Source organism: Tympanuchus pallidicinctus, unplaced genomic scaffold, assembly GCF_026119805.1.
Source record: "Tympanuchus pallidicinctus isolate F22 unplaced genomic scaffold, pur_lepc_1.0 scaffold3, whole genome shotgun sequence".
NCBI lineage: Eukaryota > Metazoa > Chordata > Aves > Galliformes > Phasianidae > Tympanuchus > Tympanuchus pallidicinctus.
Window position 1 is genome coordinate 56,823,929 of NW_026294747.1, and position 22,187 is coordinate 56,846,115.

Sequence of the window (22,187 nt, forward strand, 5' to 3'; positions counted from 1 at the left end):
TGAGCTTCCCAGTGAAACCACTCAGGGCCCCACTGGAAGTCGCCTGTTTCTGTTAGCTCTAAGTGTGGGATTTAGAACTGCTGCCCAAAGCCAGTGAATGTATTCTGCTGCTTCCACAGGTTCAAACGTCCTTGAATTCCACCCAAAACCAGACCTTCACAAAGGTTCTGGACGGCGTATCCTGCACAACATCCTCCATAACGTGCTTTAGCTTTTGGTGAGCCCCAGCAAGGTCAGGATGGGCTTTGGGGGTCCCTTCCAATGGAGGGAAGTACTTTGATATGCACAGAAGCCATTGCTAATCAGCAGAGGCTCAGCTTAAGACAATATGGGAAGGACTTTGCTGAGTCAGGGCCAAAAGATAAAGCTATGCTGCATTTTAATATGAGATCTCCTTCTTCTTCTTCTTCCTTCTTCTCTGGAGATGTTCAAGACCTGCCTGGATGCCGACCTGTGCGACCTGCTATAGGGAACCTGCTTTGGCAGGGGGTTGGACTCGATGATCTCTGGAGGTCCCTTCCAACCCCTACAGTTCTGTGATTCTGTGAGATATTGAAGGTGCACCTGGTCTAAGCACTTGTATGGAAGGTATAAAAAGCTGACGTTTATGTAGCCTGAAGTTTGAAAGAGTCCCCAGACCCCCAGCAACAAACAGTGTTGAGGTTTGAGAAGGACATTACTCATCTCTTCACAGTAGATGCTGGTGAGGGCTGCAGAGAGTTAACACAAATAAATGAGCACATTCTCCCTGGTCAGCTCACTGGGCAGATCTCCAGAACTGCAAAAGCCAACAGCTGCCACTGCTGTGCTCAGCAGGGGAGCACTGCACTGGGCAGAGCTGCACCACCGGACAGCTGTGCTTCAGCCCAAACTCACACTACAGAAGAGGTTGGATCTGCATTCTATAACAACAGGAACCAAAGCATCATCCATTTCCTGCACGCACCACCAGTGACTCCTCCTTGAGATCAAGCCCTCCCTGCAGCACAGAAGGCACAGGCAGAGCAGAGTCCAAGAGAGAGAAACTGCAAGATGCACCTTCCCAAAAGACGATAAAATCTGAAAGAGCAGTGCAGGAAATCAGGGCGTTCTGCATCACCAGCAACTCGCTGAGTCCCAACCACATCCTCAGAAGGAACACGCACCGCTCGGACTCTTGAAAATTAAGACTGGGGTGATTTATTAATCTTGTTAAGAACTCTGATACAAAGCACAGTAAAAGGCCACAGACCAGTAAATAAAATGTGGCTTCTGGCCACTGTATAAATGCTGCTACACTACTGCCGGTAAAACAGACTCGCTCTCACACCAGTAGTCCGACTGGTAAAGAAAAGTTCCATTCAGTTGTCAGTTTAAAAAGTTTAATAAAGCTTTAAATGTTTGCTGGTTTAAATGCTACCAATTTCCAAAATGGATTCATGATTAAGTTAGGTGAAATCTGAAGGAAGTTATTAGGTTTGGAAGGCAAGACTGTTCCTAAGCCAGAGGAATCCTTCTGGCCGCATAAGATGGCGAGCAGCAGGCCGTCCTAGGCCTCGTTTCACTTCCTTTTGTACAGGTTATCAGCACTACTGTAAATATACAATATGAACAGTTGTACATACACGGCGTATAGCTTTGTTCTCCAGAAGAGCAGAACAACTCTTTAGCTTAAGACATCTTCACCTACCGAAACAAAAAGGCACATCTGAACAAGATGCATGCTAAGTACGTAGAGGGGTGCTTTCCAGTATGGGAGACAGGCAGTCCTTGTTCATCAGTCAACACCAACTGGATATTTTGGTATCACCTGTGAGATTTCACTCCATTTCTCTTTGTCTTCAGCAGCAAATCAACACACATTACAACATTGGGGAACAGCAGCTGTCACTCACAAACCTCCGAGCCCAAAGTTAGAAGGCAGGTGGCCGGAGGCTGAGATCAGTAACACTGTGTGTATCCTCACCTCGTGCAACCATCCCATGGTTCTTTCCAAAAAAGAACAAAAACAAGGCCATTAGTGCTCAAATCAGAAGATTCCACAGACGCACCTTTTTCTTTTTTTTTGGCTCAGTGCAATCAAATGATGTCAGTTTCAGCTCAATTAGTGTCGTTTACAGTGCAAAAGGTATCTTTGTATACTGGCATAACTGTCGGCACTGAGGGTGTGAAAGAAGGCAATGCTGCTGCTCACCTGAGGGCAACGCTGTCCAACAGACGCAGGCCAGACTGTGTAGTTTTGTTGGGTTTTGTCCCCAATTTAAGCTATTTTTTGTTTGTTTGATCAGCAGCACTTTAAGAGCACAATCTGCGAAAGTACTAAAATACACTGCCTTTCTGAATAAATAAAAAAAGGGACTTTACAAAGACTATTCCAGTGTCAATGACTACCACGGCTAAGGTCATTGAGGAGCTTCTGCATTTTCCAGCAAAGACAGTCTGTGCAAAGGGGGGTGGGAGAGCTCCCTTTTGTAAGTCTTTGGCGGCAGCTTCGGGAGCTGAGGGCTCGAGTTCTGCCTGGGTGGGACGGGGGGCGCAGGCGGGTGGCCGGGGCTGTTGTGAGCGGCGCCCATCGCGCAGCAGCGACGCAGCAGCCGTGGAGAGGGAGTGCTGGGAGGAGTGCCAGGAGAGCTGGGGCCCGGGCCGGCATCCCGGAACCAGTCGGGATCTCTGTGCATGCGGCCCAACGGCGGCGGCTGCAGGTTTAGAGGGCAGTTGATAAAGTGTTCGGGAGGTCGGTGAGGAACCGGAGGTGGAGTGTCGGGGAGAGGATCCCGAGGGGGAGGAGGAGGAGGGCTGTGCAGAGGCTGCTCAAAGGGGCTGTAAGCAGGAGCACGAGGCTGCAGCTTTGGAGGCGGCGGCTGCCGAGGTGGAATCGCTGGAGGATCATCGTCTGATTTCAGGCTTCCCTGCAGTGTTACAGAGAAAGAGACACTGTAACGGCTGATAGGACGAGGGGAAGGTTTTAAAGTGAGACAGGGGAGGTTTGGGTTGGATGTGAGGAGGAAGTTTTTCAGCCAGAGGGTGGTGAGGCACTGGCACAGGTTGCCCAAGGAGGCTGTGGATGCCCCATCCCTGCAGGCATTCAAGGCCAGGCTGGATGTGGCTCTGGGCAACCTGGGCTGCTGGTTGGCGACCTGCACACAGCAGGGCTTGGAGCTGGATGAGCACTGTGCTCCTGTGCAACCCAGGCCATTCTACGACTCAACAATTCTAAGAAACATAGATTTGCAGGTAAAGACTACTTCTGGAGAATGCTCCAGGCAGACTTCATTTTGATCTTCCAGCACTTCAAGGGAGCGTACAAACAGGAGGGGGAGTGACTTTTTACATGGGCAGATAGCGATAGCACAAGGGGGAATGGCTTTAGACTACAAGAGGAGAAATTTGGGTTAGGTGTTATGGGGAAAGTCTTCACCCAGAGGGCTGTGAGGCCCTGGCACTGCAACAGAGCTGTGGGTGCCCCATCCCTGAGATGCCTGAAGCTGTGGATGGGCTCTGGGCAGCCCGAGCTGGGGGGCTGTGTGTGTGGGGGGGGGGGTGAGAGGGCAGTTCAGGGTCCCTTCCCATCCAGCTCTGCTGTGATTCTCAGTATGATTTTCTGAAAGGGATGGAATTTTCTTGATGTCTGCTATTGGTGCTGTTAAATATGTGATAACAGCCCAGCCATATCTTGGATCTGATTACAACTGGCATGTTCCTGAAGCAGCTAGCTGCATTTGAACACCAGGAACTTGAAACTTCAAAAAGAATAACTGGAGCACTGCTTTTGAAAGGTGCCAAACTCTAAAAGACCAACAGAGTCTTGCCTGACGAGATGTTCAGTGCTTTGTTGTCAAAGCTACTCAATACAGGACGATACCTTGGCATTAGAAACATCCTGATCCATCTTTTTTCGAGGAGGAAGCGGAGGAGGGTTTTGAGGCTCATCACTTAGCTTAGGAAAGCTACCCCATGAGCTGAAGAAAGTCTCTGGAGAGAGAAAAGCTGGTATTTTAGTGCTTGTGTAACAGGAACATACTCAAGAATATTAAACCAGCCCAGATGCAACTCAAACAAGCAGATCTTTGTGCTCAGCAGCAACATGAACCATTAACTCAAGTAGCATGAAACTCTCACTTGGTTCTTTAATCAGATACACTGCTCACAAAGTGGTCTCCCATTTCTGATATCAAAGATAAGCACCTGCAGTTAACAGTTAATGCTAAAAGATACAAAAATGAAGAGAATGAAGTCAACGCTTGGTCAACTTTCTCTGCAATGTGTTCCTCGTTGCAGAATGTGCCTGTTTATCAAAATGCTCCAAGTTAAAAAACAAAAACCATCCCCCAACCTGCCTGTGAGTTTCATCACTCCTTTGCTTTTTGTCTCAGAAGTGCACACAATTCTGTACCAACACATTGGGACACCGTGCCCAGTTTGAACACTCGTCATGAAAAAGTATCTACGTCTGTGCAATAAGGGAGCAAGGAGAAGCTCAAACACAGATGAGTACAGGCCTTTTCTTCAGTCCTTAGCAGCAGAGCAATTATTTTCACTGAGTGGCAATGCTAAACTATCAGGCTGCTTCATTTTTACCATTATGCAGTAATCATCAAGGACACTCAAAAGAAAAGCAGTGTCATATTAGAGGCCTGGGGAAAATAAACAGATCAGACAGATCTTCGACTTCACAGACCGCTTTACTGGACAGCCGGTCGAAAGCCTGTACAAAACCCTTTCAGAACTCTATTTAATGGACACAACCCGTATCTTCACCCCAGATTTCTGAGACTGATTAATTACCATCCAGCTCTCCTGAAGCAGGAAAAGCAGAGTTAAACAAAATGTTTTAAATGGAGTTACAGCACTTACTTGACTGAGGCAAACTGACGGGAGCGAAGATGCTGTTGCTACCTGTTAATGAGAAACGGATTACAGACTTTCCAGACAACAGCTGCAGACAGCACATAAAGCATGCTTGCAATGACCTCAAAGATAACCAAATTCTCTAAGTTTTATCTACTGCTAATGCTAATTAAGTTTTCAATGAAAAACATTCCTGAAGTACAGACTTTAAGCACCAAGTCTCTCTGTGCAGATGCTGCACTGATGCAGTCCCTGCATGCAGTGCCACACAGGGACATTTCCCAAAACAGACTGCCTCAGCTCTGGCAGGCTAAAGGACCAGAAATATCACTTGTTAATTAATTGCTTGCAGCAGGCATTTCCAAGCTGCAGGACGTGCGACACCAATGCAAGAACTTCAGAGCTCACGACCACATTTTGCTGTGATACACCAATACATTTTGGAACCCCGCAGCACAGCAACAACAATTATTAGGATCTATTGCACATTTACCATAAGAACTGTTGAGGTCAATGTCTAAAAATACGCTGAACTCCGACGAAGCAGACACTGGGGGAGTGGAAGGTGTGTTGGGAGAGGTTGGTGCAGACACTGCTGACTCGTGCTCCGCCTCAGTGATTCGACTGAAACTTATCTTACTCGGCTCCTTTTCAAGTGGCAGTGGGTGACTTCTCAAGGTGCCAGAGGTGGAGCCGTGCCTGCCAGCATTGGGCCTTATCCCAGGAGACTTCAGTGGGTACGTTGTTTTCCTAGGCTGGAGAAAAGAAAGCTGTTAGAACTGCTGGCTTTTCAGGTTGTAACATTGCCAAAGTCCCCATGAGCGATTCTAAGAGGCACTCATCACATACACCTCAAACAGCCTTTGTACAGCTGTCTCCAGGTACCGACTGTCATTACCTAGATAAGAGGAGTTTACTGAAAAGGTATGGATGGAGCTGAAAAAATTCTTTTCTTTCCCAGCTTATTACATCTTTTCACATCTGGGAAGAATGAGAATTCGAGTTTTACATGCTCATCAATCAGGACAAAACGCAGGGAAGAGAGTCAGTCTTGGGAGGGTCACGTCAAGCATCTCAGCAACTTGCAAGAGAGCTTCAAAGAACAGCCCCATGGATGTGCTGTCAGCTTACAGCACAGCTGCATGCTGTGACACATGCTGTGTGGGCACTCAGCCGAGTCAGCCTGACATTCTTACACACGTGGCTGGTGTGAGTGAACCCAGCTCATGAGACTCAGGTGTAACACAAAGCTGATCCTCTGAAGATGAACCACGTTCCCACCTTATGGTGGTACATACAGCTCCACTCCCATTTGATGGTCAGAGGGCTGGAGCAGCTCTCCTATGAGGAAAGGTTGAGGGAGCTGGGCTTGTTCAGCTTGGAGAAGGCTGTGGGGAGACCTCATGGTGGCCTTCAGTGCTTGAAGGGAGCGGATAAACAGGAGGGGAACGGCTGTGTGTGAGGGTGGATGGTGATGGGACAAGGGGAATGGTTTTAAAGTGAGACAGGGGAGGTTTGGGTTGGATATGAGGAGGAAGTTTTGGAGCCAGAGGGTGGTGAGGCACTGGCACAGGTTGCCCAAGGAGGCTGTGGATGCCCCATCCCTGCAGGCATTCAAGGCCAGGCTGGATGTGGCTCTGGGCAGCCTGGGCTGCTGGTTGGCGACCTGCACACAGCAGGGCTTGGAGCTGGATGAGCACTGTGCTCCTGTGCAGGATTACTGCACCCAGAACTGGGCCTCCCTGAAATTCCCATAACAACGTCTGGTTTGGAAAACATGAACTGTAAAGAATTCATGGTCAGATAAGTGAGACAGCAGCACGGATATCTACTTTAAGGAGAAAAAAAAAAGCCACAAGAAACAAGAAAAAGAGAAATTACTGTAGGCAGCATTTTTGCAACAGTAATTTCTGTGGTTTCTTGCCATATTTACAATATCACTTTAGTCACTCCCCTAGCAGGAGATTGCTACAGTGATTGATAGTGCTCTCAGAAATGATAGAAGACTCCAGCAACTCAAGTGTGCAAAGTGCAATGTGTAAAAATCAAGGCAAATGAAAAACAGCAATTGAGTTTTAACTAAGGAAAAAAATATATATAAAACCAACAAACAATTGAAATTAACGTTTTATGAGGTTACTGAGAAATGTTATTGTGCATTCCATCACATGACTGGAAGGTAAGATACTCAGGTGTAAAGTGGTATCATTAGATTGGGGGAAAAAGAAACGTTTGCTCTGAGATAAGCTAAAAGCAGCATCTTTTAGTAACAAGAAACACCCAGATTTAGAAGAACACTCAAATTTTGCTGGAGATCCACCTCATTATCCACCACAGAATTCCAGAAGGAACTGATATGGCTTATATCAGTATTTATGGGTTGTAAAAGCTCTCTTTTCTCACAGAGCCTGGTGAATTTCAGCTATGCAATGTACAGCACAAGACTTACAAATCTAGGAGGTTGCTTGCAGTTTCGAGGTTCAATTTCTAACGACTTGTTGAACAGATAATCTGTAAACTCTTTTTCAGGTATCTTCCCCATAGGATTGAGATTTTCAAAGAATTTCTAAACGAAACAAGCATCAATAATATTTTCTTTAAAATAAACAGAGAGGATTTGAGTGAAATACAAACCTAGCTCTTCACTACACAACTCCTGGTAAGCGTCCCAGTGCGAATGAAGGCCCTGATTTCAATAAGCAGGCAATGGAATTGTGAAATGAGGTTTTTTGTAAGCTGTTTGCCAATATCTTGTTACTGCTTGACCATGTCCAGCCCAGCACTGCTACAGCATACGCTGCGTGCTTCCCTTCACCTAACAGCACACATCTGGGAAGGAGCAGAACGCAGATCACACGGCACCGAAAGCAAACGCTACGCCAGGCATGTTTTTAAGGGGTATTTCAGATGTCATCAGTTAATTCCAAAGGCCAGGAAGGCACAAAGGACAAAAGCAGAAAGTCAGAGGCAGAGCACAGCACCGAGGGCACAGTGCAGCACCCAGCGCCCTGCAGCCGATGCAGCCGAGTCCCTGGGAGTGAGGGGCAACTCTGGCACAAATGCTGCCATGCCTCAGGTGTACTTTGCTTCTTGGTTTAAGAACGCTGGCATCTCCAAAATCCTTCCCAGAAATGTCTACAATGATTCAACACAGGATGCAAGTAGCTTTTTAAACAACAGTGTTATTGCCCGTGTAATTCTTCAGGCAAAGTAACCAAGCTTTTTGTTGCTTCCTGACTGATGCTGTTCACAAACCAAGAGAGCTACCCACAGGATTGTTTACTGGAAAGGTTACCATTAGCTGTGCACTCAGGAAGAACTGCTGGTACATAAAGCTGTTCTTTCAAATCGTTATTACCTCTGTAGACAAACACCTGCCTTCTTGTTCCATCGTCTTCCCTTAAATTCCTTCAAATACCCAGGATACATGAGGTCTCTGTCTCATAAGTAATCTCTCCAGCATCCTTCCTCGTTTCTGCAGGCAATGCTGGCTGACTCTGGTACACCCCTGCATTTCCTACCTTCCCTCACTGAATGAGGCTGCTCATTCATGTCTCTGCCCCTCCACAGGTCAGCAGGTTCACTGCAGAACCCCTGAAGGGCTCAGTGCCCCAGGCACATACACAGCATTATAGATTAGAGGGAAGCAATTTTTCTTCTGCTGCTTAGTCACTGTATCTCATTCACTGCTTTATTGCTCAGAAATCTCACCACTACCGGGCTGCAGAACAAGAAGGAGATGAACAAGACCCAGAACATGGAACCCAAATAAGCAGACCCCATAGCTCTGGTTGGGCTTCTGCTGTGGTACTTCTGCCACGTGCTGCTTCCAACCAGCCACCATTCCCTCCCTCCCTCCCCCTATGGTCACTGCTGACCCAAGATCAGGTCTGGTACCAGAAGAGCAGCTGACCATTTTCTGTTGTGCACATTCCTTTCCTTCTCTTATTCCCCAAACAAAATGTTTAAGTTTTGATTACCCGAATTTCTGGCTCTACCCGTAAACAGTAAGGCTGGTTTTGATACTGCTGAATTTCTCCTGTAATTTCAGCCACTTTTCTCCTCTTACTGAAATTTATTAATTCTTTCCCTTGTCTCTTAAGGAAGTCAGGATTCCCTTCTTCTGTCTTCAAAATATTTGTTAGGTATATTCCTGAGAAAAGGAGAGACGGTTTTGAAAGTTCATTTGCATTCAAACAGCTGATTTCATTCTTTACAACGAATGGAAGATGAAAAAATAGAACCTGAGCATAAGCAGATCATTCCCTTTAATACTCCAACAGTTTACTAGCTGTCAGGAATGAATTAAGTTTGCCTTTTACATAGGAACAAGGTATTATTTAAATAGGATGCTTTTCCTGAATTCAGGATCTCGTGTTATGGAGATGAAACATTCAGGTCACATCACCAGTGCAGAAGCAGTATTAAAATGAAGTAACAGCCATACCAACAGCACCAGTAATCTGTATCACTAAATTAACTTCTACACAAAGGCACTAAGCCTAAGAGTATTACAGATCTATCAAGTCAAACTAGGATTTTGCTGTATTAAAGGATTTTTAGAGCAGAACACAACCTTTAACTTGGGGAAAAGCTAACACATCTGTATCAAACCCAGTTTAAGGCAGGCAGTACATTGAGCCTGTTCTGGTGTTACTTACCAAAGAAAGGCACGCAGGGTGGATTGATTGACTTGAGTTTAGCTAGGTATTTTTTGAAGTGATCTTGACTTAGTTCTACTGCCTCATCCAAAACTCTCTTTTTCCTTTCCTGTAGTGCCTTAGTTGTCAAAGAGAAAAAACAAAGCAGCTATGAGGTCAGGAAAGAACCAAAGTCATGATGTAGCTCTCTTAACAAAACTTAGAAACTCAAATTCATATCTGAAAGCATCTCTTGTGTCAATGGTTTGTTCTGAACCATGGCATCATCAGTCCATAACCCCAGTCATGGGACTTTTGAGGCTACTGCTAACACAGACCATCAATTTTGTCCATCGATTTAGAAGCATAACCCCAGTCCTTTAATGCAATAACAACCAAACATTTGATTTTGAATCGAATTTCCAGGCTCTGTGTGGCCTTTCAAATAGTTACGAAACTCAAAACATCGCATTAATGCTTCTTTTTCTATTTTAGTCAATGGAAGCTTTGCTGCCAAATCCAGGGCATTCCTTTTTCTTGTCAAGTGCAATAAGGAGTCACTGTCAGTGCAGCAGTCGCTTTCTGCTGTTCATATAAACCATCCAGCAATCGTTTCTTTCTGCCTCTGACAATCAGAGTTGTCTTAGACTCTCATCCAAGAGGTGTTTGAGATAACTGAGCTGAGTGACAGCTTCCTTCTCCCTGCCCTTCTATCCTTGCACAGGCACCAGGTGCTGCAGTTCAAGTGCTCAAGGTCACGGTTCTCAGCCTTGGGATTCCTCCTCTTTCAGACTCATAAAACAGCAGCCTGAAGCATCAGCTTTATTTCAGACAAGTTAATAAACAATCAAGGCCATGGTGCTTCCCCTTTTTGAGCTGAGCACAAGACGACAGCTGCTGAAAAGCTCCATTTCCCCTTACAAATCCTTTGAGACATCCAGCCCATCTCATACTTCTCCTAGCTCTTAGTCTTGTAACTTACTGTCTTCTAAGAAAGCAACAGTGATTTGGATTTCACTTAGGAAGTCTGTCTGGTGCACTCCTGGATCCCAGAACTTACCTCGAATGTGTGATCCAGCCTGTACACCGACACAGAGTTCATTGCACTGACTATCTCCAAAACACCATTGAAATTGTTCAGATCTTGAAACACTTGCAGGATTTCTATAATCCTGCTCAGCACAGCCACTCGCTCTTCAAAGTTCTCAGTTTCCACTATGCACCTAGATCGAAAGAAGTCACTTGAGAAACACCAATAAATACAGCCTGACATTCTGCTAGCTACTTCACTGAAGGATTCCATGTCAGAACTCTGTAGTACATCCAGCAGGCACATTTTGGCACCCTCTCAAGGATCTCAAGCACTAATTTATGTAATCACATCTTGTATATGCTCAGGTTGAAACGCCAAGAAAGACTTTGGCTCATACTATAAAAACAGAGCAAAACTGCAGCAAGATCCAGGGTAAACAGGGTGACTCACTCAACCTGCAGAATCTACAATGGTGTATTAAATTCACAGGGTTAGGTGTGCACACACAGAGTGCTACATCCTCCTGCTGTGACATGGCCACGTCCTAAGAAGGATCTGATGTGAGGAGGGAGAAAGATGAAGGTGAAGCAACAGACACAACAGTGCTCTCAGCAGTGATGTACAGAAGTGGTGCTGAGTCCAGCACTGCCCTCAGTGCTTGCTGATGTACTGTAAGTAATATAGACAGGGCACGTGTTGACTAAGCAGACATTACTGGAGAAACATCACCTGCTCCAGGGAGCAGTGAGTCTCTGGGGCTGACATGGCACGTACTCCTGACCCAAAACCCAAACCTACTGTGGTACTCTGCTGCCATCTCAAGATTCGAGGCAGCACAGTTCACATCAGAAAAGAAGGTTTCTCAATTTCAGATGGAGTTCACGCCACCACACTGACATCATCACCTCTGTACTTACTTTTCAAACCACAGAGTAAGGTTTGTAGTATGGCGAATCATTTTCAATAGATTTGGGGAGTTAATTTCCTTATCTTCTTTAGTCCAAACGCTACCGACGAGTTCAGAAGGCTGCACTGCCCTGTTATGATAAAGGAGTGCTCAAATACAAGCAATAATGTACATTCTGTGTTAGCATTACAAGATTATTTCTTCTCTTAATCAGAAATTGGTATTTCCCAAACGTGATTCCATAACAGTTATTTTAAGGAACTTCTCAATGAGGACGTCTGGAAAGAAGAAAATCCATTCCTATCATAACTGAGATTGGCATTTTTGAATAAGCATTTCTACCTAAGAAAAGTACAACAGAGTAAGTTTCATCTCCTGGAAGCAGAAGGAAGCACCCTAAAGACAGTTACAATATTTTTTAAATAGGAAGCTACAGGACTTTGCAGAGTGGGGAAAAGTGGCCCATTTCAATAGGAAATCTGCTGTCACTGAAACGTTAAGGGAGCTTCACCTTTGAGTTCTGTAAGACCACAAAGAACTTCTATCCTGCAAAGCTGAGTTCTCTCATCAAGGCTTTATTTATTATAGTAACAGCAAAGCAAGGAAACAGCAGAGCGTGGCACCAGACTAAAAGACTCTTAGATTAGAGGAGCCTGCTGTAGCAGTGCTGCAGCTGTATGGCAACAGCTGTGCCTTTGCCATGCAACTGAAAGAAAAGGGGAAGATGCAATCAGGTGTTATCTTTTGACAATGCAAAAAGTGTTTCTTATTCATGTACCAGAGTTCACTTCTGGCAAGGAGGCAGCAAGTTCACATTATCTACTCCTGATACTTCAGCTTCTTCATTTACTGTACTGATTGAGTTACGCTGTCAGAAGTCTGGTAGAGAAATACAGAATGTATTTTTACTCGTGCGTTTTTCTTCCATAAACCCTGTAAGTGAGGGGGATGCATTTCGGACTGATTCTAAGCATTTTCAGGGGGTGAAACATGCTGACAGAGACGTGCTCTCAGTCAGCCCCACCTGTACAGGTCAGACTCGAGCAGCGTCAGCTGCCGGGCGATTTCGATGGGATGCAGAGTCATGAGGTCCAGCATCTCGCTGTGCCCCACGCGCCAGATGTGCCACTCGATGGGGGGAGGGGGACTCTCAAAGGTGATGTTGTGACTGATCCCATTTGCCTGTGCTTTCTTTCTCCTGATGATTTTAGCAATCGATTCCACCCACTTCTTCATGGATTTTCCTACGCAACAGAAACCACGAGAAACATTTTCAGTACCATCTTAATTGACTTCTGGTAGTTTAATGAAACTCAGTAATAAATGCACTCAAAATACTGCATTTCTGCAGGCAGATCAGTTAGGTTTGTAGGTGCCCAGTTGTGTATAAATGCACCTACTGACACTTCTAGAGAAATTAACCAACAGAGAAGGAACTCTCAACAAATATGGGATGGAGAGAAGGAAGTTGACAGTCAGGCAAGGATGAACATTACTGTCCAGAAGTAAACACAGTGAGGTTAAACAATACAACAGGGCTTGAAATACTTTTCAGTAGCTATTTAGAATCCAAACCAAAGACTGCTCATGTAAAAGAAAGTCACATTAACAGTTCAATTAAAGACACTAAAATTACTAGCGTGTGTACAGATATTTTCATGCCTAAAATCCAACAGGAGTAGACCAGCAGGCTGTATCAAAACGTGGAAGAAAGGACAAGCAATTCACACACCTCTTACACTTGAAATAAACGTCTCCAATCTCTCCAGTAACTCCAGGTCTCTTTCAAAGTCATAAAAATGGTGTTCCACCCAGTGACGAAAAACATTTAATATTCTGAGGAAGGAGAGAGAAAAAAATATTATGGTTTTAAGGACTCGAAGCTCATTCCATGCAAAACAAAAGGACTGTAAGAAAGCTGAGTTACAGATTCATGCAACCATAAACTATCAAAACTGATAGGGACACTAAAAAACCCAATTTGGATCAACTGTTTCATTAGAAACAAATTTTATTCCTACACATAATTTCATCTTTTAAGTTGTTGCAAGCATGCTGCTCTACTGCTGGAAATTCATGACAGCTGCTACCATCAAAGGAGTTACAGTTTGAAACAAGCTCCCAGTAGCAGCACTGCAGGATCTTGTTCCATCAGTTTTGGAGCTGTCATGGTAGAAATCCTGAAAAAGCAGGACAAGCTGCCTGGTTCTGCTGACTGCACTTCCAGCTCAGTGCCTTCTCTCCCTGGTGACCTCACACGTATTTCATCTGGTCAACGCCATTAACATTTCCATGCCTGTGCACTGCACAGCATGGCTGCAGCATTACCCACAAGAAGTGGAATAAGCACTCAAGATGGGGAAGGAATGAGCATCTTCATGTCCTCCGCTGCCTTCCCACATCTCAGACTGCTCTGAAGTAGAGGTCAATGCTATTAACAAAACTGGTATTTACAAAGTGTATATCAAACTAACAGCTCAAATTCAGACACTTCTTTGGAACTGTAAGAGAACTAAGAGTTCCAAGCTACTGTAAGATCTCCTCAATTCAAAGATTAACTATGAACCACAGAAGTGTGAGTGTTAATTAGCCACCTTAAAGCACATCTTTCATCAGGCAGGCAGTAATAAGGACACTGCTCACCAACCACAGCAGGAATTAGACAGCAAAGCATAGCTGTCACAACAATGGGTATCCTAATCTCTCAAATGAGGAAAGAGACCAGAAACCTAACATCCTGGATATGTCAAAATTAGGCACAGGTTTAAAGAGCTTAAACATCATACGTTAGGCAAAAGCACTGGATTGATTTTGGAAATGAATAGCAAGGAACATAGTTACGAGCTGCCTCAAGCCTTTCTAGAGGTTCCATTTCACTGCTTATCACTGCTCCTTGTTCAGCTACAGCAGTCAACAGTGCTGTAGGAAGATCACAGAACGGCCTGGGTTGGAAGGGACCTCAAGGATCACAAAGCTCCAACCCCCCGCCACAGGCAGGGCCACCAACCTCCCCATTTCACAGCAGCCCAGGCTGCCCAGGGCCCCATCCAACCTGGCCTTCAACACCTCCAGGGATGGACGGGGCATCACAGCCTCTCTGGGCAGCTGTTCCAGCACCTCACCACTCTCACAGCACACAACTTCCCCCTGACATCCAACCTCCATCTGCCCTCCCTCAGCTTCAAACCATTTCCCCTTGTCCTGCTGTAAGATGTATTTGTAACAAGGAAAGGAGCACTGAGGAGATCCCCAGCTAACCTCAAGTCTAACTAGCAGTTAGACTTAGGTTATGAAAATGGCATCAAAAGCAGCATAACTATATTTAAACTCTTCCTCCAGTTAGGTTACAAAAAGCCATTCAGTGCAGGTTTCTTGGGAGGGGCTCTATAGGCACCTTACATGGATGTCTGCAGAAACAGCAAACAGAAAATAGCAAGGAAAAATACGTGCTGAGAGGGAGCATGTGAAGACCTTCCAGGAACTGATAGCTCTGGAGACTAGTGGCCTTGCTGAACCCACAGAGACAGATAAACTCAGAACACTAAGAACCTGCCAAATCTGTACAAGGACAAGAGCACACACAACTATCAAGGTTACACTGGGATTGTATTACTTGGGTCACTTCCAAGAAGGTGCTGACTCTTATCAACAAGAACTGCTGGATTACATACATACATGCTTGGGTGTTTTGTTTGGAATATTTGTACACGGGTATGTGATGAAAAAAAGCACTAAGTGACTTTCTAAACACCTATACTGAAGGAACTGGCATGTCATAACCCTCCACTTAAGTGTAAATTGCTCCAAGCAGGTTAACTATGAATGACTGTGCAAGGAGGGAAAAGATGAGGGCACCGGGCCTCTGGTTATCTGCCATTCATAATAACAGCTTGATGCCACTAATAACAGTGTAATGAATAAAAGCTGTTCTAGCAAATACTTGTTGTGATCTGTGTCTCCTCCTGACTCTTTCCTATCAGGGAAATAACTGGCCTCATTCATGCTAGAAGTGCTTAATTGTTGCCCAAGTTAGCTTGGTCAGCAAGACCTTGAAGATTCACTGCAGCCTGTTGCAAAGCACGGCGCAGACAAGAGTCTCCCTTTGTGCAAATCCATCAATAGGGCTGGGAAAGGGAGTAAAATACCAGAGGACTGAAAACACGGAGACAGAAACTATCTTCACAGGGCCTATTAACAAGGAATCTGTTCAGAACGCCGTCAGAATCACTTTCAGTTGTACATCTCTCACCCACTGTTGCTTTACACAGCAGCCATACAGCGTTCCTGTGGGTGGCAGAGATCACAGCTGTGAGCAGCAGAGAACCAAGCAGAGTTGCAACAACAACAACAGAAGCCAGTATGACTAATCAGAACATGGTTTGGGCTATTAGTCTGGTCACAGACAATGATAAGCCCCTACTTGACAGCACAGCAGTCTCCTAAGGAGATTACTGTCTCCAGGAACGCAATATAATCACCAAACTCAAATCTGGATTGAACAAATTTAAAAGCAAATAAACCTGAGTTGCACTGGCTGGACGTATTCCTTGCGAAATCGCTTCAGGTCTGCGCTGATGGGCTGCTCCCCTTTCTCGATTGCCAGCCTGTCTGCTTCAGTAGGCTCAGGCTCTGGGATTTCAAACCTATGAATACAAGCACCAGAAAACCGATGGTAATTAAGATAAAACACAAGCCCTTTATGTAGGACACGAAGAGCAATTTTATTTAAAGAAATTCAATGCAGCGAAACTCAAGCACTCACTCATCCAGCATCCAGTCCGCCTGGAATTCCCTCCTCCCCAGCTATGCTGTGCTAACACACCCTGCCCTCACCCTGATAATTTGCTGGTTTTCTGGTCATCACAAGACGTCTAGACTAGGATAGAAGGTTTTTAACTACCTGCTAGCTTGATTAAGCCAAGATTAGAAGAAAGCTGCAGAGCAGCTTTATCACAGTGTATTAACATGCTGTTTACAGTAAGTCTGTGCCTTTCAAACAAACTGACTAGAACATTTCAGTTCTTATTTGCATTGAGACACACTCAAATATGCTCTTATGATTAAGTGAAGCAGTTCAAAACATAACCAGCTGGCAGCCGAGGCACACTGAGTGCTCGAGCTGGTAAGGCATTCAGGTATTCATTTAACAAAATGGAAAAGAAAAAGCTTGCATTAAAAGAGATCAATGCCCATTTTTGAAGTTATTTTTGATGACCTTCACAGTTTTTCCTTATTGCCAAACGTACAACACACAGCACCAAGAACCCGAGCAGAAAAGGAGATGGCAAAGGAACCCAAAGCCCTTCTGTGCATGTTCAGAAAGGACGATGGCTGCTTACCTTTCAATCAGTAAACTCAGCAGTTCCTGGGGCTTGCAAAAGGAACGGTATGTGGTAAGGAAGGTACGTACAAAATTGGGATCTGTAAAGACAGAATACAGAAATACAGCAAGTTGAGCACTGTGGCTTAGAAAACACCAGAACTGATACTGCTGAAAGTTCAGCTCTTTGCTTGAGCCTTGCTGAACAATTCAATGGCACGTGCTGTGCTCCCTCAAACACTGCGTGCTCAACCTTGGCACACGGAATGCCTTACACTCACTGAATAGGAAACTGTGACTTCATAAAGACAAAGAAAACATGGTCGAACTACCTACTATCTGCACATCAAAAACACCTCTATCACCCCAACAAAACATCTGTCTTACCTGCTCTTTAAATAATCTCCTCAGCAGGGACTGCACACCTCGCCCAGCCACGCCACAGCAGCGTACAGGCAACCTTTGCAGGGCAGTCAGCAGTGAAATCATTACAAGAAGCACAGACCTTACAAAGCAAATACTTGCAGCAATTCCAGACGCTGCACCTCCAGGAGCCACCACACCTCCTTCCTGCTGCTCCTCTCTGCGAGGCAGGAATGTTACCACCAGACGTGCCTGTCCACAAGGCACTGCAACTCTCAGCCAAGTGTCAACCTACCTTTCCAGGCATTTTAGCTGAGCCCAGCATGTGTTTCAGTTGGCACGCTGATGCCTTAGAAGCATGCATCAATTACAGTCCTGTTTATCAAAGGCATTAGGTGCACTCTGCATCACATCTGAAGTAGTTTCTGCCCTGTCACCTGCACCAGCACTCCCATCAGCTCACCCCTCTGCAATAAGGAATGCAAGGTCAACGGGCATCTGCTACAAAGCTCTGTCAAACCAACTAACCAGCAGAGAGCTGAGGAAGGCACCCAGTCCTCTGCAGACCACGGCACCGAGGTGCTGCAAACAAAACGTTGCTCCTTTACTCCCCAGCTGAAGGCCACCTACTGGCCTGGGCAAAAGATCACAGCCCCTATAAACAGAATCTTAACTCGTCCCCAAAGTACCAACCTGGACACTGAGGAAGGTGGCACAGTACACAAACATTGGGTAACAAAAGACTAAGGACACACCTGCCATAAGAAATAGAAATCTAATTAAATAACTAATTGCAAATGCTCCCACCGATTTCAATAACGTCCCTTTAATTTCTTTCGATTCCACTCTTGTAGGATCCCCCAAGATTGTGAATAAGCAAGCTGATCAACAAACCACTTCACTACAAATCCTGAAGGGTCGTTACCCACTCCTGATCCTTCCCTCCACACACAGTCACCCGTGGCAGATGCACAGCAGCAACTGAAGGCTGAAATAAAGGAAAACCAGGCCTGGAGAAGCGCATGGGCAGATGCTCCCTCAGAAATGTTTGCAGTTGTTCAGCCTTCCCTTTTTCTTGCTGGTCTGTAAACAGTCTTGAACCTGTCAGTGTTTAGTGCAGGCAGCTCACACCAGCAATCAACATGCAGTCAACTAATTTCTCTAAGAGACACACAAAAGACAAAGCAGGATGCTTCTAGGCAGGCTTCATTCCCCGCAAAGTACTGTTCAATGCTTTTAAGGGATCCTATACAAACCAGAAGTAATGGTGCTTCATTCCGTGATAATGCTGCTGAGTTTGCACCCTAGTGCTGCCCCGGCCTGTTCTGCTTCTACATCACATCACTCTTGGGTATTACTTATGACACTTTTAGAAGAAAATCCTCCTCTTACAACAGCACAGGCTCTCTCTGCTCAGCAAGCCTTTCCAAAAGGTCACTGCTGCTCTGCCTTCCGAGCTGTGCAGGTGCCCTCACATTATCTTTTAGATTTTTTTTTAAAGTAACATTTTCAGTACAATGGAAAATACAAGCAGTGTGCTTCTAATAGCAGCTCACGGGTCACATGCAGGAGATTAACAACTGCATCTGCTGCTCTGCATCTGTTACGTCCCACGGCAGCCCAGTACCAACTGGGGAACTGTTAGGACAGAGGTCGTTGTGCACATGAAGAGCCTCCGTGCTGGGACAAACCTGCTCCCACCAAACCTGAAACTAACACAAACATACAATAAACTGAACAGCTACAAGTGTATTTTGACCTAAACACAAAGATAAAGCGCCGCCACGATCTGCTAGGAGTCCCTCCCTGTGATGTTATTGAAATGTCCTTGTAGAAGGAGGGTTTGTTAGCCTTGGCTCCAAACACTGCTTGGAGAAAAGCGCATGGGAACCCAAGAGACAATGCTTTCACCAAGGATTCCCAAGGCCAAAGCAGCAAGAATTCGTGCTATAAAAACTTGCAGAGTTATGCTATCAAACTAATGCTCCAATACACTCTGAAAAAGACACATGCCACAGAAACCCAGCACATTTTAGATGTGGAGGACTTGGAATTCATAGGCAGCACAGCTATGGGTTACCTGCATGACCCCTAGTTGGATCAACACTGAATTGCAGCGTTCCCCTTTCTTCTTGAAGATACACAGCTCAAAGCAATCCAGCTTTAGTTGTTACACAGTGTGTTTTTAAAGACTCGTACAGAAGATCTATCAAATATTTCCAGCAGTGTAAGCACATTCAATACCTACAAGCCTGATTTCTGTGGCTTTGATATTGTGTTTCACAGAAAAGTCTGAAGAACTGACTGTGATTTGCTTTCTTTCCTACTGAGGGGCTTCAGAAAGCAGCAGGCTGAAGTATAACAAATGACCTCCAATGTTTCTCCTCCTCCACACAGCCTGCAGCAGCCCTGCTGCTTTAGCCATGAGGGTCTTGGGAAATGAATAAGCAAAGGTTTAACAGAATCAGCAGCTCCTAGTAGTCCACTGCAGGGAGGAAAGGGGTCTTGCAGGCCCTAAAGCTTTTTTAAAGCTTTGCAGGCGAGGCCGCTTGGTTTAATAACAGATATTGGTTAATTCTGCAAATCTCACATTACATTTAACCAAATGTAGCAAAAAAAAAAAAAAAAAAGAAGAATAGCAAACAATAGATGATTGGACCAATTTCATCACCCATACGTGCACCATCTTCAAAAACACATGTATCAAATGTACAGGGTACCTGCATACATATGGTACGTTAGCCTCTCGATTAATTTCACAACCGTTCCTCCTTTGATGATGGGAATTCCATTCCTGCTTTGCAAGTTGTCCTCAAAAACAATGTTATCCTCAGAATCCTCTACAACAAAGCGGTACACACTTGGGCTGGGCAACCTCAGTGGCTGCTCATTTTCCTCCTGCAGCAACACTGAGTCGAGCATCCTATCCAGAGTACTCCGATACTGGAGGGAAATCAGAGCAGCCATCCAGTTACTCTTCTCTTCAGCAGACTTGGCAGCAAAGAGCATACTGTTTTCATCTTTAGACACCAGTTCAAAAGCATGTTTGTATTCAGACGTGTCATCTTTATCAATGATCTGTATTTTTCTCATGATTATCTTTTCCTTCAGTCTGTACTCCGCGTTGCTGTAACCGGGGAGCCGTGACTGGCCATGGTTAGTCTTACAGCTGATCATTAAGCCATCAAAGAGAAAGATGTGCCGTTCGTGTTTAGCTCCTATTTTTGTCAAGGTGCCTTCCATTATGAATTCATTGCAGCACTGCCCAATATCTTTGCCTTCCCAGCCATCAATATTCTTCTGGATTTCGTTCATTTTCTTGATGGCCAAGTGCTTGCTTCTGATTTGCCGGTTATAGAAGCGACAGACTGGCTCCCTTGAACGGATAAAAGAAAGTCACAATGGGCACATTCCATCCCAACAGACTGCAAACCAACTACGTTAGCTAAATTAATGTCCTTATTTCTTCCCCCTGAATGCCCTAACCAAGTTTACTGTTCCAAACAAGCCACGTGTACTGCTTTGGCTAGTGAAAGAATAAGATACTGACGTTACCCATCGAAGGTTTTGGGCTGCTATTCCATTTGCAATGGAAGCGGTCACAAAGACATCTCTTGAAAAGGAAACACACACTAACTAGAAAAAAACAACAACGCCTTCCACATAATTTCTTTCTTTCACTGCCAATATTGCAAAACCAGCACAGGTTTGTGCCTTATTACCCAGGCCGACGTCTTGGGGAGTGTTTGCTGTAGATGCGCTCCATGCTGCACTGGAGATTCAGAAGAGCAGTAATGGCTTGCTTTAAGCACTCCCGATCCTCCTCATCTTCACTGCATTCCTGCAGTTGCTGCAACAGAAAAAACGTTTTTCTTTCAGATTTGTCTAAAGGACAGAAGGGTAGGAAGACTGACAAACATTCTTACAGTGTTTTTCACAGTGCTCAGTGAAATCAACGGCTTCCAGTTGACAAAAGAGTTGTGCCCAGCAGCACCCCCAGAACTAGCAATGCACGAACCCAAAAAACACATCAGATACTGAGGAGTGATCTGTACAAAAGCAGAGAGAGGTCAGGAATGTAGGAAGACAACTCAGAACAGAGAACTGATGCTAACAGTCAGAGATGCCGTTTCTCCATCTCTTCACTAACGCTGTGTTCCACAGCTGATAACAGTTTTGTTCCATAGCTTGGAGTTTGGAAGCAGTCCAGGATTAAATGTTGTTTTACGTAACTACATGTGATACTTCAACGAGTCAATTAACCTTAACATTTCAGAGCACATCTAAAGGACAGAAAGACAAACATTCACCTTTTTCTTCTTACTGTTCTAAATTCAGCCATCTTCAGTATATTAATCTGCATCAACTTTGCATGACAAACTCTGCCATCCTAAATAAAGTCTGAAATTTGAGACGTGCTACTAATAGCAAATGTAAATGGTAGGAATCAGCACAAAGGCTAAATCTGCCTCTGCCACTAGTTTGAAACTTCTTGAATATGAAACGTATGGAGATATGAGAGCTAGCTACTTCTGACAGCAGCATGCTTTGAGAAAGGCCTTTTCAGAGAATTCCTCTTTTTGGTGAAGGTCATCACTCCTAAAGCACGACTGATATCAGTAAGATTTTTGTTTGTAACCCCTTTGGTGTTCAAGATAATATAAATGTCTTCAAGAAAATCCAGGCAAACAGAATTGCTGGGCAATATCAGGACAATATGCCACACGATTTCGGATGAACCCTGTTTTACCTCCATACTTTAAGAGAAATCTTACTTACAATCACTCAGCATGGCAGAAGCCTTCTTTTCCTTTCCCCACTACGTTCCCTCAGCAAGGATATGTAGCGTCCTCTAAAAGTAATTGAGAGAACAGGATTTGACCAGACTGGTCCACTCTCCTCATGTAACTGAAATGACTATAATTCTTCTTTTGCACATGCCCAAATTCATCTTGCATATTAGAAAAATGAAGTTTGCACAAAAATCTCTAGGAAGTTTATGAGCTGAGGAACAGTACAGGGAAGGGAAAAATAAGATGCCTATCCCTGTGGAAACCCTTCCTTTCCTTTGTATGAGGCACAGAAATGCAAAGAACA

The 22,187-nt window shown here is 44.8% G+C and overlaps 1 protein-coding gene across 2 annotated transcripts in view; it reads right to left on the minus strand.

Moving 5' to 3' along the window:
• Positions 1-1,156: 1,156 nt before the first annotated feature.
• The window catches only part of SOS2 (SOS Ras/Rho guanine nucleotide exchange factor 2), a 48,979-nt gene continuing 27,948 nt past the window's right edge, over positions 1,157-22,187 (minus strand). The window contains exons 9-23 of one of the 2 annotated variants that reach the window (XM_052696523.1): positions 20,813-20,940; positions 19,811-20,466; positions 16,747-16,828; positions 15,928-16,050; positions 13,140-13,243; positions 12,432-12,651; positions 11,418-11,537; positions 10,528-10,690; positions 9,489-9,606; positions 8,808-8,980; positions 7,277-7,393; positions 5,321-5,582; positions 4,834-4,875; positions 3,842-3,951; positions 1,157-2,888 (exon numbers count right to left, since the gene is read on the minus strand). In XM_052696523.1, coding sequence (XP_052552483.1) covers positions 2,382-2,888; positions 3,842-3,951; positions 4,834-4,875; positions 5,321-5,582; positions 7,277-7,393; positions 8,808-8,980; positions 9,489-9,606; positions 10,528-10,690; positions 11,418-11,537; positions 12,432-12,651; positions 13,140-13,243; positions 15,928-16,050; positions 16,747-16,828; positions 19,811-20,466; positions 20,813-20,940 — 2,925 coding nt within the window. In that variant the 3' untranslated portion in view covers positions 1,157-2,381. The remainder of the gene's footprint in view (positions 2,889-3,841; positions 3,952-4,833; positions 4,876-5,320; positions 5,583-7,276; positions 7,394-8,807; positions 8,981-9,488; positions 9,607-10,527; positions 10,691-11,417; positions 11,538-12,431; positions 12,652-13,139; positions 13,244-15,927; positions 16,051-16,746; positions 16,829-19,810; positions 20,467-20,812; positions 20,941-22,187) is intronic. The other variant, XM_052696524.1, reaches the window with a different exon arrangement.